The following is a 19,640-nucleotide window of genomic DNA, read 5'->3' on the forward strand; positions in this document are numbered from 1 at the left end:
AGACAAAGATGTTTGATAATCAAACACAGAAATAACCGCCAAATACAGGTACTTCTACTTCTATAAGATATAAGTGCATTCTGAGATATTGTTTAATTTATAAATCCTTAGACTCAATGTGTAAGTGTGCTAAAGCAAATTTTGGAAATAGAAGTGTAAAATGGCAAACATACATTATTGAAAAAAGGATATTGTGTCAATCAAAAAGTGGTGCCTAGTATAAAAAAAAAACGTTTTGCAGAAAGTCAATAAAATTATGAAATATTTATTAAAGGCCCTCAAACTGGTTGATTCAATCATTTTATGTCATACTGGTCGAACGACAACAACGCTGCATTTTTAGAATATGAGAACGAATCTTTAATAGCTTTCATATTTGAAACATAATCATGGAATTACAATTCAAGCTGTTTGAAGCAATAACCATTATTTTGTAGTAAAACTGTAATATCCAACTATTAGAAATCATCTGAAACTAAAACTGAATTTATTACTTCTGTTTTGTTTTGTCCCAAGAGTGATTAAATTACTTCTGTTTTAATGACTTCTTTATATGACGTAAAACAACATTAGGCAGTTATAAGACTAGTCACCATAATGTCTGCCTGAAGATACGTAATGCATTTTTTGAGAACTGTTCAACATCTTTGTAATCCTGGTAATGTAAAAGCTCCCTATAAAACCATTATCTTTAAACTAATTTACGTCGTTTGTGCTTATTTTAGTCCAGCTGCTAAAGAAACTATGTCTAGAATTTCAGTGTGAAATGTCTTTTTAAACATAACAATAAAGTATAATAAATGTAGATTATATAAATGAAATAGGTCCTCTGAATCATATAATTTCATAATAAAAAATAACCCTATAAAAGCATATGTATCTATAAATGGCAATACAACTACAAACATATTTTTATTTGAAATTGGAAGAGTTAAGGAACAAGGTAATTGTTGTACGTTAATTGTTCTACAAGTGTTTGCCATTAAAGAAAATGTAATCCATTACAAAAAAAAATGTTATATAATATGCGCATTGTGAGACACGATCACCACTAATTAACATTAAAGACTTTATTGTATTGAAACGCAATAAATCTCAATAATATCTCAAATGAATGATTTAAAAGGGAAAAAATCCTAAAAGAAAGTCCACAACGGTAAAAACTGAAAATGTTGCAGGCCCGGTTTGATTGAGCCCGTTCAAGGAAGTACAGGAAAGTGAAAGGTACTATTCACGCCCCCAGTACCGACTTAAATTCAACATTTAAACATAAATAACACAGTATTGTGTATACATGGAATAATTGTTAATCTGTTCTGGTATCCGTTTATGTGTAGTATTGTTGCTGATTAAAAACTGGACATAAATATCGAACGTATTTAGAGAACGCACGCCCTCAAATCCATTTACATATTCATAACAATATAAAATGTTATATAAATTAGCGGCATTGTGAGACAGACACAATCACCACTAATTAACATTAATAATTGCATGTAAACACAAAATGTTATAAATCAAATTGATATCTGAAATGAATCTCAAATGAATTGTTTTGAAGGAGAGAAAAAGAATCCCTAAAGGAAGTACAAGACAGCAAAATGAAAATGTTGCAGGCTCAGTTTGATTGAGCCTGTTCATGAAAGTGTTGTTAGTGCAAGCTACTGTCCACGCTCCCTTAAACAGGCTTAAGCAGAAAATAACATTAAATCATAAAACAACAATGAATTGTGTATATATTGAATAATTGTTAATCTGTTCTGGTATTCTTTAATGTCTAGTACTGTTGCTGTTTTAAAAAAAAAGAACTTTACAATCGGCAAAGCTTAAATAACGCACACAAAAGTCCATTTGCACAGTCATTGATTAGTAATACAAGACAATGACGGTCGTTGTATGAGTGACAAATGAATAATGACTTTATCAAAATGGTTTAAACAATTTAGTATATTAAGAACAAGACTATGTTCATATTGGCAGCGAAGGAAATTCAAAAGATATCTATATTTCAGATGAGAGCTTTGTATTCTTTTGACTAAAACACCATTATATATTAACTAACTTAAAAGATAAAACGTCACCATTTTAAGATATCATATAACTTGTAATATTTAAAAGCTACACACACAACTGGGAGTAGAAATAAAATAACACAATATTTAAATCTGCTATTCAATACTTCAGATATATATCATCTAGCAGTCTGTTCGAATCAAATTACAGTGCAATTTATTAGACCACAGGGAATCCGCCGTCTGTCAGCACTTGTAATTACGAATGTCTGTTTTAAGTAACATATTGTAAGAGCAAGTTTATGTGTTTGTCTTGTATCAGCTTAAATGTTTTAAGGACGTCTATATGACTTAAATTGTTAAAAAGATATCTTATGTATGATTATATTACATTAAGACACAATTACTATTTACTATTTTTAATACGTCACCTACATTTGATCGAAACCTTTCTGTTTATGAAAGGAACAAACTAGATTTGAAATTAGTTAAAATTCTTAGCATAAAGGCGTTGTAAATTTTTTTCAATCAGATGGGTTCTATAAGTGATCGAATGTTGGGATGTATATTTACTTCCTTTTAGTTTGTCGATTTTCAGTGTCCTTTGAAGAAATGTTTGTCTTTTGATGTTTACATATTATAACAGGAATTCTGCAATGGTGAAGACAATAGTCACTAACACTCCCTAACAACGTCCTGCAAATAAGTCCATGCCCTCGACATCCAAGAATTAGCAAATCAGCCTTTTCTTCTTGAACGGCCTCTAGTATAGCTTCACTAGGAGTTCCAGTTTGTTGTTTTATTGCACCTTGTAGCTACTCGACAAACAGAAAAATATAGAGATAGAACAACTTACGTGGAAAGGAATCATGGAATCATGTCATTATTCAAAGACGATGAAAAAATTAAAGATAATTGAGGTTTCGTCGACTGCTTAACATCAGATAACTGGAATGATAAACTTTTGTTTGTTTGTTTGTTTTGGGTTTTACGTCACATCGACACAGTATAGGTCATATCGCGACGTTCCAGCTTTACTGGTGGAGGAAGACCTCAGGTGCCCTTCCGTGTAATTTCATTTCATTTATTTCAGGCACGAACGGGTACCTGAGTAGAACCACCGACGTTCCGTAAGCTAGCTGGTTAGCTTCCTCACATGAAAGAATCCAAAGTCCCTGTCGGGATTCGAACCCACAGAGGTGAGGGGGATAAACTATCTACTCTTTAAGATTTTCGAAAGCAAAAGATAGTAACATTTTTTTTCTCAAAATGTTTTAATTTGTAACGATATTCCATGAAGTCTTTGTTTATTTTTCAAAACAGTTGACCAAAAACTGTATACCTGCAAGTCTTTCATTTTTTGAGCGTATGTATTGACTAGCTCTTGAGATTTTTCCTCTGTTATTTTTAGGAACTCAATAAGGATTTGTGTATCTGTAAGCACTGAAGCTGCAATAAAATAAGTATTTATAAATAAAATAAGTATTTATATTTTAGAGCTTTGTCCACTGAATCAATACAGATATGTTGTTGCTGTTCTTGTTGTTGTTGTTATTTTGTTATTGTTTTTGTTTTGGTTGTTGTTGTTGTTTGGTGAGGATATTTTTTTATCTTATTTATCTACCTGTATTTGTTAATTTGTTTTTATTAATTTACTTTTTTGGATTATTTTTAGCCAACAATTATTTACCCGAATTATTAAGAAAATATACGCTCATATCATTATTTTACCGACGTAAGCAAGCTAATTAAATTGATATGTATACATTATGATCACAATCTAATTATAAGTTTCAATTAGTGTAATTATTTTACCATGGAACTTGTCTTTTGGTTATCATAAAGGCAAATTTACAACAATATAATAATTATTAATCTATCAACATAAATATGACAGTATTGTATCCAACTAAGGAAAATAGAATCAACAAAATGTACTTACAATCTGAAATAACATTACTGTATTCAGGGACGTGAATGAGGACAACCTTGTCATTCTTCTTATGGACATGGTCGATATAGACTAAAAACAAAAAAGAAATGCGTCTTATTTCTAAAGTTATACTACGCTTGCATATTGCGTATGAAGATATAGTGGATATTTGTTTGTTTGTGTGTAAGATGAAATTTTATTTCATCGAGTGGGCTTTAAAAACAGTATTCTCACGAGTGGCGTAGCCACGAGTGAGAATACTGTTTTTTTAAGTTCACGAGATGAAATAAAATTACATCTTACACAACAAACAAACAAATTTTCTTTTTATTTTATGCTTAAAAACAAGTTAAAACGAAATTTACGTTAATATTAAAATCTTTTTTCCCCATTTAGAGCCTCAAAAAAATCGAATTTCTCATTAAATACAAGAAGTCATGGGTTGAAAAATAAGTTCCACAATCAACGTTAAATGGTGGTGATATGTTCATCTTATTAAAAAATATGTCTTATCGCTTGTTTAAATAATAAAAACAAACAATTCTAGTAGGAGAAAAAGTCCAACCATCCATCCATCCATATTTCTGTTACTGACTGCGAATTTATACTAGTCCTGGCTATGTTAAATGTAAGCGGCCGCCATTTTCAAAGTTGTGTATTTCACTGGATGAAAATAATTGTGTTTGATTCAGAGGGATATCATTTGGATTTGTTAGTCATACACCTTTTTAAAAGAAAGAAAACTTATTTGAGGATTGTAACAGACAATAAATAAGTGTTGACAGATGTGTAAACATTCAAAAATGTGGATAGGAAATTGGAAAACTTGGAAGCCTTACAAACGCTGGGTTGTTTTACATATTCTTCGACTGAAAGCTGCCATTGCTTTTTAATGTTTTCATAAGGCATACGTCAGTTTTTGCTCGTAGGATACTTAAATATTCCCAAATGTTGTCAAGAGCAGTTTTGCATGTGGAAGGAATGTATTTTTGAGACTGTAAATATGAAACAAAAAAATTAAAGAGACGATATTTGGTGATTGGAAATTTGAATGAATAGCATTTCATTACTTTTTACATAGAAGTTATTTATCAATTTCAGGTTTGCTTTTCTTTAAACAGCCTGACATTGTCGGAATAGTCACCAAAAATAAAATTGAGATACCACATGGGGAAAATCTTAAAAAGTAGTTTTGTCATTGAAAAGTGTGAAATTATATTTTGATAATTTTCACTGTGAAATTATCAAATAAAATTTTCACGGATAAATCAGTAATCCACTGAAAAGCATAAAATAATACAGTATACATATATTTTCTAGTACCAAAATATATGACTGAGTAAATAAAATTAGAATCCAAATTATTTTAATAGTGCCATGTAACAAATAACCGAAAAAAACGAAAATAAATTATTTACTTACAGTTAAACGCATACATGGAATGTTCGCTGTCTTCAATGGCTATTGCGACAGTTCTTGAACCCGACATGATTGATATAAATATTTCCGATTCCTGAAATAATGTAATGATACACTTAAAATTCATTACAAAACATAATTTCATCTCAAACACATTCCAATTAATTCATATTAAATTATATGTGTAGCTTAACAGTCATTTCATTTACATCCATTGAAATCGTATCTTCAGCTCTCGAAATCCTCCAATAAAATATATAAAAAGATATTCGTTATACACGCTTAATCCAACAAGCCATTTTTAGAAACAGAAGTCCAATTCCTCTTGTAAAGCAAGATGACGGATATTGAAATCTAAAACATTGCTCTTGACTTGTTTTCCATTAAAATGACAATAATATAACCAGACCAAGTTTGCCGTTGACAGATTTATGAAACAATGAGAAACACTGATGAGAATAATTATGTGTTAAATTGCTTCTGGCATAAAATCTGCCAGACTATTTCTTGTTCGATATAGTTATTAAAAGTGTCATTTTTACTGTTTTGGTAATCTTATATTTACCATACATCTAATAAAAAAATGAAAGGTTTTTTAAACAAATTTCTATTGCTTTCCAAATGATCAAAACAGAAATTAAATCAGTGAAGCCTTCTTATAAAACGCTGTTAACTCTTCCCCGAGTAAAATCAAAGATAGCAACGCTGACCACTCGGAATCGGCCAAATTACAACATAGCATCTATTTATAATATCTATATAATTATTGATGTTTCTTAAAAAAAGATAAATTTGAACTCTTTATAAAAGAAAGAATGAAATACCTACCTATATGTTGATTTTAAGCAATAATCCTGCTCGATAAATCAGAAAAGTTTGCTTAATAATTAAGATACCAATGACTTAAGAATAGGAATTCCTTTTTAGATTTTCAGTTAAACATATTTCCGTAAAAATAACTTCTGAATAAATACAAGTTTGTTTTAAAAAGTGTAAACAATCTTTTAATTACATATGCAATGACGTCATCTTAAACCAAGAGGCCGCCAACAAAATCTAGACACTAGGATATTAGATAATACAAGTATCCAATGAGTTTAATTTTGTAGTTGAACAATATAAATATTTATGTAACTGTTTTCATTCTTCACGGCGACAGACAGGGTTTTCTCGAAGTGAATGATATCAATGAAAAACATCATCTAAACATTATTAGAGCATCTGTGATCTGAATATTTCACGCTAATGTTTCCTGTAAATACTTGTTAAACTGATAAATGAAACAAAAGTCTGATTGTACACGATCGAAAAAAGGGGTTTTTCGGTAATAAATCATAATTTAGGGATTTTTGATGAATCTTATCGGAAATTCTAGAAGTCCTGGTGTACATTTTAACAAACTTTTTTTGAAAAGATATTTCAATCAACCAGACGTAAACATTTTAAATTTCAGATATGGTCGCTCCAATGTAAAGCATAATATGTCTACCAAACAGGGGAAAACAAAACAAGACCATCAATAAAAACATATTTACTTTCTGATTATTTCATCTTTACATTCCTATTAAAGCAGCATGCCTCCAGATTCATGCTAATTTTCATGAACTAAAATGATAATTTACACATTGCAAACGACATGTACAATTCAAGTAAGTCACCAGAAATAACTCAAAATATGCAAATATAGTCCTTACTGCGAAAGTCAGGAGTTATAGGATGAAAAATACTCAAAAATCATAAAATCGTTAAAAATTCTAACGTTCAGTAAAAGGCAATAGATGTTATTCATGTCTTACATAGCAGACTATTTACGTAATTTGTTATTTATCTACATTTTTCTTTTATTTTATTATTAAGTGATTAGAATGTCTTTTAGATTTTCTCAAATTCCCTTAATAAGACCTTTTGACTGAATACAAGTTTGTTTAAAAAAAAGGTTTAAGCAATCATTTATCTAAGTCTGCGCTGTAAATCAATAAACCTAAGCAATTTGTCCGTATGTTACATTAGCAGACACGTTTATTACAGGGAACGCCATCAGATCCCGTGTGAATCGATGAATATGGTATATGTAGTTTACTTTAAACATTTGCCAAGACTATATGTATGCTGGGGAACACGTTATACCAAAAATCTTCTGAACTTACCAACAATAAGGACCAAGTACAACGACCCTGTAGCGGCGCATTTTTACACAAACTGGCACACAGTCAGTTTTAGGATTATTAGGATGGAAACTAATACGGGACTGACCAATACAGAGAAACAAATGAAATCTGTGAAAAAAAGTTATGAAATGTACTGACCTTACGGAGAAACACTAAGGAATAACGAAATAGACGGCAAACATCGCCACGACGATCGTCGCTCAATAAAAAGATTAGTATACTCACTAAAGACGCATCAGCGGTATTTATAAACTAAGTTTAATTACCCGAACTCCCGGAAATAACTGGATACATTGAATTCTAGGTAATCAAACTCAGCAGAGACAGACGGAACAGACATTATTCGGCTTACTTGTATTTGATCCGCATTAAAGATATTGAAACCTAGTTACAAATCAGGCCTGTTGTCCCCTTAATGATACCCATGCGGCCATTGAATACCATGACCATACAGTAAGTGCATATAGTCATCAAAATTTGGTATCTTTGCTTTTCCAAAAATGTGCTTTTACTCCAAAGATGACTTCGGATACTTTTTATAAAAATTATAAGATTATATATTAGAATATATTTGGCTCGTTTTTACATTAAGCATATCATGCATTTTTGGCATATTGATACTCAAATGAGAAAAGATTGGTGTTGAGTCGGGATAACTACAAACTATATCGTTGAATATATAAGTTGAACGTCCCGGTACATTGTTACATTGTTTTATTTAGGATACTTATTTCCTTGGATGCCTTTTCATTATGTTTTCATTTGTCCTCCAAATTTATTCAAAGAATTTTGAGGAATTGTTCACCGTAATTGATATTACGGGGATCTACAGCGTACAAGAACTTTAACCATTGTTTTATTTTTGAATTAACTCCCTTAAATTATCTTTCTTTGTCATAAATACAGCTCCAAAACAAATGTAGGACAATTTGTTGAAAGTAAAGAAAATGTCAAAATGGAATTGCAATGTACTTCATTGTATGAATAAAGTTGCCGTTTTGTCTGTCCGTTCATTTCTGACGGTCACGAAAGTTGGATTTAAGAAAAATAAATTAACCCGATTTATAAAAAAAACTATTCCTTTATTTGTATTTCTATTAATTAATGTTTTCATCTGATTTAAAGTATTCTCTCGAGTGTTTCTGAACCTTGTGTGGACATATTATAACAGGCACATTGCAATGATGAAGACAATAATCACTGACACACCCTAGAAATGTGCGTCACATAATTCCTCGTCTCTTCGATCCTAGAATCAACAGATCTGCTTTCTCCTCATTAACAGCCCCTATAATTGCTTCACTAGGAGTACCATAGTGTTGATTCATCGACCCGTTGATCTACAAAAACAAAAAAACTTTCTACAGCATAATTCAGTTGTTATCTAATGATATGCGTTGTTTTTATTTGCTCTAATGAATTTTCTGCGTATAATTCATTTTCTGGTCCGTCATAGCTATGTTTATTCAACGCGTGATTGTTTGTGTATGGTATTCTTTGTTTAATCAGTTGAAAGGCTTTACATTATTTGGTAATTTATTGACTTACCCGCAGCTCGTTCATTTTCAGAATATAATCTGCTTCTAGTTGTCGTGTTTTCTCTTCTGTCACCTTCATTAGCTCCGCCAGGATTTGTGTGTCTGTTAGCAATGACGCTGTTAACAAAACAACGCAATTTCATATTATTGCAAGATCCATTACTAGTTTCAACCTTACACACCAATCAAACTTTTTTAGTTTTTTATGATAAAGAATGATAAAAAAACATCACAACATAATGTGTTCTACAATTTTATATCTTGTTATGAACAGCATTGGCAATTCTGTTTGTAAAAGACATATTTCGATACCGTACATTTTCTATTTCTGCTTTAGGAGCACTAACTCAAAACTAAGTGAGAGACGACCTAACTATAGCATCTTTAATAACATTAAAATGTGCTGTGTAGAGACTGTTAAAAGTCAACCCGTACATTCAATCATGGATGTTATATTTCCGATCCTTGAAGATCTTTCAGCACGACATTATTGTCGTGTTTGTTGTACTTTTTAGTTATTTCTTTTCGGCATTTTTTAATTGGTTGGTTCCATTATTCCTTCTTGAATAATGTTGAATCACCCTTAAGATATGTTGCCTGCTTTTTAAATTTGTTTTTTTGACGTCTTATCTGTGATAAACGCTGATCCCCTTTCAAAATTCCATTTTGTTTAGTTCCGCCCCTTGTTTTCTCGTTTAGGGCACACACTTTCTATTACTTGGGGACAATACGCCGCTTTTGATGGAATAGCATAAAAGTGTCACATTGAAGGTTCCATGATAATCGCCGTATGAACACATCTGCAGATGTTTCAAAATTCAAATATTACTATTTCATGTTAAAATGTTGAATTCTGCTTAAGCCGGTGCTGGGGATGCGCGGACGGTAGTTTGCACTTGACAGTACCGTTCATGAACAGGCTCAATCAAACCGAGCCTGCAACATTCTCAATTTTGTTGTGTTGTGCTTTCTTTAGGGATTCATATTTTCTCTATTTCAAACATGAAACATTATTTCTAATTATGAATAAGTTGTTAATTTTCTTTACTTATAGTAGATTTAACTAAATACATTTACATGTTTGATTCAGGGTACATTCAGAATATTAACAAAAAGGATTATACATGTTTATTAGTACTTACAGTTAGTTATAACATTGCTGTATTCAGGAACATGCACAAGAATAACGCAGTCGCCAATTTTGTGAATGTTGTCAACGTAAACTAAAATGGAAAGAAATACTAACAACATATGCAATAAAACTTTTTAAACATAATGTTTTTTTTTCACTATCAGTTTTAATGTAACCTGGTTTTTCCTACAGATAGAGTAAAGAAGTTATAGTAAAATTACTTCAGAAACATGAGAACTGTAATAAATTAAAAGGTGAGGTAATTCAAAGATGGCGTAGATACTTGAAAACTAGATTCGTTAAATCAAATAATTACAAAATAAAAGCAGATTGATTGAAATGTACTTACAATTAAAGACATTAAGCGAATGTTCACTGTCGTCTATGGCAATCACAATTGTTCGTGTGTTGAACATGGTTTATCTAGAAAGAAGAGATTAAATATCGATATTTGAAACTTTTTGTGTTTGAGGAGAATGCGAAAGTATATATATACATCTTAGATTGTGTGTTTGAGTTTTCCTTTGATGGAAATAATTGTATTGCTTAAAGATTATGCTTCAATTATTCGGAAAGATATTCCGTTTTAAAAGTTTACTTAAATCATATCACAATTTATGTTTGCATGCAATGTATATCTGGGCGATGTTTATCTTATGTATAAGAATTTGGCCACGGTTCTTGAGTTAAGGAAGTCTTACATTGCCACTTGAACAGATACGCGCCTGTGTAATCCCTGAAAAGTGCATAGAACAAATATAATGAAGATAATTTCAATAATTTGAGCATTTTTGTTGAATAATTTCTGAAAAATTATATAGTTATAGGAAACAACCAAGTGGCAAGGTATTTTTGTACAACAGTTTTCTATATATATGATTTTATTATTGTTATCATAAGAAGTATTTTGGGTTGTTGTTGTTGTTGTTGTTGTTGTTGTTTTCTTTCTTTCTTTCTGTTTAATTGTTGTGCAAATTTGAGTATGATAATTATCATCAATAATCTACAATACTTTCATAAGCACACCATACTTATGTACTTCTGGTTTTCAAATAAATAGCTTGCATAATCATTGGTATTTGCCAGAAAGTTGGCATTTATATTTATTGAAAGAAATAAGACACAGTCAGGAAAGAACTTTTGAAAAGTATCCATGTCGTTAGTTTGTTATTCAGCATCCAGTGCCTCTCTTTTAATTTATCACACTCTTTTCTGACAAAGATACTTTTATAAGATATAGGTAATATGTCACAAAATCAATTAGTCTTAAGTGTATAATTGTTTGTTAATAAGCAAAAATACCCAGCAAATAATATATAAAAAAAGCGGTACAATATGCGTTTGAAATAACTTTTGTAAGTTGTATTTGTTGCTTATAGGTTTTTTATCATTATCACGGCAAATTATAAATTGGCATTGTGTTTTACAGAAAAAGCAAAACCTTAGAAAAAATTGTAAAATTGCAAGATTATCATATATAGAAAATAACTGTTAGATTTAAGATCGTTTCGATATGTTATAAACAATATTATAATCAAAACAAAACTTACCATCGAATCGAAAAATGTATCCTCTTGATCCAAGAGGTAATTGATGATCCAAAATTTCTTTTTCTTTTTCAATAACGATCACATATACAAACTATTTCCATTCCTTAAATTCCCTTGTGGTACTTTTTTAGTATAGCTAGTTATATAACGACGTTAGAGATATATATAAACACATCACGATGTGTTAATCAGTTCCTAGAACATTTGCTTTAAGTAATTTCAATTATCAAGAGACCTAAATGGAATTCCCTGTCAATAAAGAAACATTTTTCTGAGATAATGCAGGATGTAGTTCAATTGCGCTGATGAATACAAACATGCAACAGTAATCTTTTTCCTTTTTATTTTCGATTACGAGACAAAACGAGCGTAATGTCTGCCGCAAACAGGCGAACAGAGATGAACACAAGAGTGAACATACAAAGAGGCAATCTGCATCTCATCCTTAAAGATATTATGAAATACAGACAAAATATACTTTTTGAACAAGACGTATAACGATAATTATATAATAAACAATGGATATTAAGACAATGATAGTTGATGATAAAAAAACAGAAGACACCTAATACAAAGAAAGTAGATTTACGATATGTTTTACGGGTAATTATGCTTCTATAAGATATAAGTATATTCTGAGATAATGTTTTATTCATAAATTCTATTTAAAATCACAAATTTATTGTGAAAGTAGTGTGCTATAGCAAATATCTGGAATTAGAATTGTAAATGTGCGAACATAAATTATATTTCAAAAGGGATATTGTGTAAATCAACAACAGGTGCGTAGTAAGTATTATTACAGAAAAGACAAAGAAAATGTCTTAAAATAATGCATTATCTATTAACATTCCTCAAACCGGTTGATAAAATCATGTCATAATGATCGAATGTCTTCCATATTTAAAACATAATCAAGGCGTTGCGATCTAAGATGTTTTGAAGCAATAACCATAATTTAGTAGTAAACTGTAATATTCAACAATTAGAAATCATGTGAATGATCTATTCAAACTAAAGAGGAAGTTATAACTTTTGTAACACTGTTTTCTGTCCCAAGAGTGATTAAATTACTTCTTTATTAATGGCTTCTTAATTTGTCGTAAAATGATATTAGGCAGTTATGAGACAAGTCACAATAATGTCTGCGTGAAGATGCGTAATTCATTTTAGAGAATTATTCAACATCTTTGTAATCCTTGTATGCCGTTAATTCTTTTTTTTTTTTTTTTTTTTTTTTTTTTTTTTTGCTTTAAAAACTATGTCAAGAATTGCAGTTTGAAACGACGTTTTATGCATAACAATAAAGTGTAATAAATGTAGATTATATATGTGTGCCTTTATGAATCAAATAATTCTATCATACAAATTTAAACCCTATAAAATCATTTGTATCTATAAATGGGTAAACAAACTACAAAAATGTTTTTTATCTGAAATTGAAAGACTCTTTGGTAAAGAACAAGGTAGTTAATGTACATTAACTGTTCTACAAGTGTTTTCCATGAAAGAAAATGTATGCAATTACAATATAAAATATATATATATGTGTGTGCAGCAGTGTCAGACACTATCACCACTAATTAACATTAATGACGTTTTGAAATAAAACGCAATGAATCTCATTGATTTCTCAATTGAACGATTTTGAAAGGGAAAAAAAAGAATCCCAACAGAAAGTCCAAAACGGCAAAAAAAATTGTAGCAGGCTTGGTTTGATGGAGCCTCTTCATGGACAGTACAGGAAAGTGCACGCCCTAACCGACTTACGCAGAAGAACATTTAAACATAGCATAACAAAATATTGTGTTTCTACTGAATAATTGTTAATCTGTTCCGTCCTTCTTTAATGTCTAGTATTGTTGCTGTTTAAAAATAAACGTAAAGGTTTAAAGAATGCACGCCCTCAAACCATTCTACACAGTCATCTAAAAGCAACATAACACAAAGGTACGGTACACAGACCCGTTACTGTTGATTATATACAATGAACTGCCAACGTTAAAAAATTACGCTAATACTTTCTGTTCACTTACGAATAAATGCACATGTTGATACTTTTAGTTTAGCAATTCAGCAGTTGTCCTTTAGGTAGTTCAGTATCTAATTGTGGATGTAACAAATCTAAGTGAGTCTTAGATTTTCATAAAGTATCTTAAATTTATAAATCTTTAGATATATTAGAGGATTATGAAGTGCTCAAAAATGAAATGATAAGTAAAAGCAGACAATGTCCACCGTTGTATGTCACATATGTGAGACCAATGAACAATGACTTTATTAAAATGTTTTAAACAATTTAGTTTATTAAGATAATGAATTTCAGCGAAGGAAATTCCAAAGATATTTATATTTCAGATGAAAGTTTTGCATCATTTATCTTTTTTCTAAAACACCTTTATATATTTGAACTACAAAATGGTAAAACTTCGCTATTTTTACATATTCTCAAAGTTGTATTAACAGAACTGATAGTAAAAATGAAATAACCAAATCATTAAATCTGCTGTTCATTACTCCAGATATATTCTCTGGCAGTCTGTTCGAATCAAATTACAGTGCAATTTATTAGACCAAAGGGAATCCGCCGTCTATCAGCACTTGTTATCACAAATGTCTGTTTAAGTAACATATTGTATGAACAAGTTTATGTATTTGCTTTTGTATCAGCTTCAACTGTTTTAAGAAAGTCTATACGACTTATAATGTTGAACAGGTATCTTATGTATGATGTGATCTTATAAAGAAACAATTACTATTTAATATCTTTAATAAATCACGTACATTTGCTCGAAACCTTTTTGTTCATGAAAGGGATAAGTAACATTTGAATTCAGTTAAAAATTCTTAGCATAAAGGTGTTGTAAATTCTTTTCATTAGTGATTAATATCAGATAGGTTCTGAAAAGATCGACTGTTTGGTGTTTATTTACTTTCTTTTAGTTTGTCGTTTTTCGGTGTCCTTTAAACAGTTTGTCTTTTGATGTTTACATATTATAACAGGAATTCTGCAATGGTGAAGACAATAGTCACTAACACTCCCTAACAAAGTCCTGCAAATAAGTCCTTGCCCTCGACATCCAAGAATTAGCAAATTGGCCTTCTCGTCATTGACGGCCTCTAGTATAGCTTCACCAGGAGTTCCAGTTTGTTGTTTTATTGCACCTTGTAGCTACACGACAAAGGAAAACATTGAACAAATTATGTAGCAAGAAATCACATCATTTTTGAAAGAAGTAATGTTGAAAGGGTAAATGATAATTAGTGTTGAAAGGATATAAGATAACTAAGATAACAACTTATAACAACATAAGAGTAGCTATTTAAAATGATACACTTTCTGCTGTGCTATGTAAGGTTTGAAAAAGGTACATCTCTTATATTCTGATCAGCGTTAAATTTTCTAAACATTTTCTACGAATTCGTTGTATAATTTTTAATATCACCAGAGTAATTTATTGTAAGCCGTATACCTGCAATTCTTTCATTTTTTGGGCGTATGTATCGATCAGCTCTTGAGATTTTTCCTCTGTTATTTTTAGCAACTCTATAAGGATATGCGTATCTGTAAGCACTGAAGCTGCAATAAGTATTAATGTTTTAGTGCTTCGTTAGTTGAATAAATGTGAATATAATTCTGTTTTTACTGTTGTTTGTTTGAGGTATTTTCTTATTTTAGTCATCTTCTTCTTTATGTTGTTTTTATTTATTCACTTTTTGGGTTATTTTTAGCTAACAACTATTTAGTCGAATCATCAAGATGATGATAAAAGCTCTTAACATTATTTCATCGACGTCAGAAAGCTAGTAAAAATAAGATGAGTACACTACGATCACAATCTAATCATAAAGTTATGCTTTTTATTTATTCATGGAATTTAATGTCTTTTGGTTATTACAAATACAACAATATACTTTAAAATGGTAAGATGATAACAAAAATTACAATAATTATTACTTAATCAACATGAATATGACAGTATTGTATTAAACTTAGGAAAATAGAATCAACAAAATGTACTCACAATCTGAAATAACATTACTGTATTCAGGGACGTGAATGAGGACAACTTTGTCATTTTTCTTATGGACATGGTCAATATAGACTGAAAAAAAAATATCTAAAAAATATATAACTACACTTGCATATGTCATATAAGGGTCAGGGAAACGTGTATTTTCTAGTAACAAAAAATATTTACTTAACTAATGCACGTAAATTCCTAATGTCTGTGTAAATAAAATTAAAATGCAAATAATTTATGAAGTACCATTTTAGAAAAAAACGAAAACTAAAGTATTCACTTACAATTGAACGCATACAAGGAATGTTCGCTGTCTTCAATGGCTATTGCGACAGTTCTTGAACCCGACATCATTTGTTGAAGATATCCTTGTTCTGAAATAGTTTAATAATACATGTAAATGCACAAAATAACTTCCTTTTATCTGAAACACATTCCAATTTCAGACTGAAAAGTATTGTATTTTTATAGCATAACCGTATGAATCGTTTTCTTAAATTGAAGTCGTACACTTCAGCATTCGAATTCCTCAATAAAATATACATAAAGATAATAGACATTCAATATTCACGCTAAATCCAGCAAGCCGTTTTTAGAAACAGAAGTCCAATTCCTCTTGTAAAGCAAGATGATGGATATTGAAATCTAAAACATTTCTCTTTGCTTTCCATTAAAATGACAATAATATAATCAGACCAAGTTTAGCGTTGGCAGATTTATGAAACAATGAGGAAGAATGATGAGAATAATTATGTGTTACATTGCTTCTAGCAGAAAATATGCCAGACTGTTTCTTGTTCAATATTATTATTAAAAATGTCATTTTTGGAAATCTGGTAGTTTTCTTACTTTTAACAAGTGCTTTCAAAAGTCAAAAACTCTGATAATGAGAACATTTATCATTTGCTTTTAAACAATGTATCTTTGTATCATGTCAAAACAGAATTTAAATCAGTGAAGCCTTCTGATAAAATGATGTTAACACTTCCGCAAGTGTAATCAAAGGCAGCAACCATGGCCACTCGGGATCTGCCTACTCCATGTAATCTATAACATAGTATATATTTATAATATCTATCTAATTATAATTGAGGTTTCTGAAAAAGAAGATTAAAGTTGAACTGTATATCAAAAAGAGAATAAAGTACGCACCTTTTATGTTGTTTTAAAACAATAATCCGTTTCGGTAAATCAAAAAAGATGACTTTAGTATGTTGCTCCAGTGATTCTTTTAGATTTCCAGTCAAACATATCTCCGTAACAACAACTTCTAACTGAAAATAAGTTTGTTTAAAAAGTTGAAGCATTCTTTTAATTGTGTATGCAATGACGTCATCTTAAACCAAGAGGCCGTCAGGAAAATCTAGACAGTAGGATGTTAGAAAATACTAGTATCCAATGAGTTTAATTTTATAATCGAACAATATAAATATTTATGTAACTGTTTTCATTCTCCGAGCGACAGACAGGGTTTTCTCGAAGTGAATGATATCAATGAAAAACATCATCTAAACATTATTAGAGCATCTGTTATCTGAATATTTCACGCTAATGTTTCCTGTAAATACTTGTTAAAGTGATAAATGAAACAAAAGTCTGATTGTACACGATCGGAAAAAAATGGGAAGAGTGGAATTTTTAACACCGCAGAATAAATTTGATTATGTAAAATTCAAGAAATTCTATTGTTCACTCTTTGTCAGATTTTTTGCACGAATATTTTCATTTCATTTTCATTTATTCATAATTGATATTTTCCAGGGCAATCTGTTCCAATCAAATTAGATTGTAATTTAATAGACCAAAGGAAGTATATCGTGTATCAGCACTTGTGATCATAAATTTCTGTTTTTAACAGATTAAAACTCCGTTGTCTAAACAAAATAACTGTTATATGTGCCATTGATTCATTTCCTTTAGAGTGAAAAAAACATTGTTTACCAAATTTTGACTTTGAATCTTTGATATCTGAACATTGACCCACAAATGATTGACGGTTGATTTTTTTTATTTACCGAATATTCATGGAAAGTGTGACTTATGCGATTTATATATCAGGGTATTTTGTTTTCTAACAGTTAATCATGAGATGGGCATTGCATAGGGTGAATGCAATCGACAGTACAAATATAAATAAACATTTGAATAAGCACCCAATTTTCGATAGAGCTATAAATAGACTTGGGATTTTGGGGAGTCAATGCTTATAAAAATCAAAGTAAAAAATCCTCAAATTTCTTTTTAATATTGTATTAATTATTCCAATCAAACGCAACATTTCTAAATGTCTTGAACTAAAATTATTTTAATATTGTCAATACGAATTACACTTTCAAATGCATACTTTATTTTGGATAAGTAAACAGTAAGACTATTACTTCATATCCAATATATTGTTATCACATTTTCTATTACAAAAAAAGGAAAATTATCTATGAAATAAGACAAAAACTGTTCATCGCAGAAAATGTCGTAAATTCTCTTTTAGTAATCAATATTAGATGAGAGAAAGAAAAGAATCTAGTAGAAAATGTTTAACTTCCAGTTTGTTTACTTATTTTTAGTGTCCTCCGAAAGGTTTGTCTTTCCATGTTAACATATTATTACCGGAAATTTACAATGGTGAAGACAATAGTCACTAACACTCCCTAACAAAGTCCTGCAAATACGTCCTTGCCCCTGTGACCCAAGAATCAGCAAAGCGGCCTTTTAGTCACGGACAGCTTCTAGTATAGCTTCACCAGGAGTTCCAATTTGCTTCTTTATTGCACCTTGTAGCTACTCGACAAACAGAAAAGGTAAATATATTACAAAGAAAAGAAATTCTAAGGGAAATACTCATAGAGAAACCGACGACAACTTGAACTTAATAACACAAATGTCGAACTTCGAAGTTTAGTTTTCCCATTCTAGAATTTATATCGAAATATTTTTTAAAACATATTTGACCATAGAAAGAAGAAAAATGTGTTTTCTTCATACTCTTTAAATGTTTTTTATACTGACGACTTTTAAGTTTTTCATGTTGGGCAAATGTGATCATGCTTGTGCACGGAAGCGTTAAACCATTGACTTCATTTAGTGAACTCTCATTGGCTTCCCACATCAAAATAATTGGCATTTAACTAATGCTGATGTTAAGGCTGTTTGGCAAGTTGAACAAGAAAATATCCAACGTGCTTCTGAAAAACCCAAAATTATATGTATAAATATAGTTGTATTATATACTTTTAGTTAACATTTTAACAACATGATAGTATATCTTTATAAGACGAAAAAAGAGCGTTTGAATATTTGACAGGCCATTTTTAACACTAAAAATAGTCCAGACCGTTCGCCTGCAATTCTTTTATTTTACGGCGTACGAATCGACAAAATGAGATTTCTCTTCAGTTATTTTTAGCAACTCTTCAAAGATATGCGTATCTGTAAGCACTGAAGCTGTAATTAGAAAGTTATTTGTATTTAAAATCAATATTCGGACAACAGAATTCGAATAACTTTGCTTCATTAAATTGAATTAAATAGTTTCTAAATATCAAGGTGTGACATTCATTGGAGAAAATATTTCCATTTTAGTTATATTTTCATTTAAGAAATGTATATACGTTACTTAAATATCTCATAACAAGATTAAAAGTAGCGTTTTTATACTATCTATGTTACCTAATAGAGTTTTAAATTTCGATTTGAATCATTTTATGAAGGCAACCAGATCACTAAATTCTAGTAACTTGATAAAAAAAAAGATTTCTTAGTGTTTGTCATTAATATGATTGTATTGTATTTTAACATAAACAATGTCAAAAACAAAATGCACGTACAATCTGAAATAACATTACTGTATTCAGGGACATGAATGA

At 30.2% G+C, this 19,640-nt stretch overlaps 1 protein-coding gene across 4 annotated transcripts; it reads right to left on the reverse strand.

Annotated features, from left to right (window-relative positions):
• Nucleotides 1–1,369: 1,369 nt before the first annotated feature.
• On the reverse strand, nucleotides 1,370–16,502 carry LOC132759327 (uncharacterized). 4 transcript variants are annotated; one of them, XM_060751087.1, is made up of 5 exons: nucleotides 6,193–6,374; nucleotides 5,368–5,458; nucleotides 3,955–4,035; nucleotides 3,355–3,461; nucleotides 1,370–2,827 (listed from the first exon to the last, which is right to left on the reverse strand). In XM_060751087.1, exons 2-5 carry the CDS (start codon nucleotides 5,432–5,434, stop codon nucleotides 2,582–2,584), a joined length of 501 nt encoding a protein of 166 aa, XP_060607070.1. In that variant the 5' UTR covers nucleotides 5,435–5,458; nucleotides 6,193–6,374; the 3' UTR covers nucleotides 1,370–2,581. The 4 variants fall into 4 exon arrangements, with proteins under 4 accessions (XP_060607070.1, XP_060607068.1, XP_060607067.1 ...); XM_060751085.1 differs by lacking the exons at nucleotides 5,368–5,458; nucleotides 6,193–6,374 and adding an exon at nucleotides 16,062–16,502; XM_060751084.1 differs by lacking the exon at nucleotides 6,193–6,374 and having other exon boundaries at nucleotides 5,368–5,942.
• Nucleotides 16,503–19,640: the final 3,138 nt, after the last annotated feature.

The sequence above is a fragment of the Ruditapes philippinarum genome, unplaced genomic scaffold, assembly GCF_026571515.1.
Source record: "Ruditapes philippinarum isolate M1 unplaced genomic scaffold, ASM2657151v2 ctg6622_1_1_1_1, whole genome shotgun sequence".
Classification (NCBI taxonomy): Eukaryota; Metazoa; Mollusca; class Bivalvia; order Venerida; family Veneridae; genus Ruditapes; species Ruditapes philippinarum.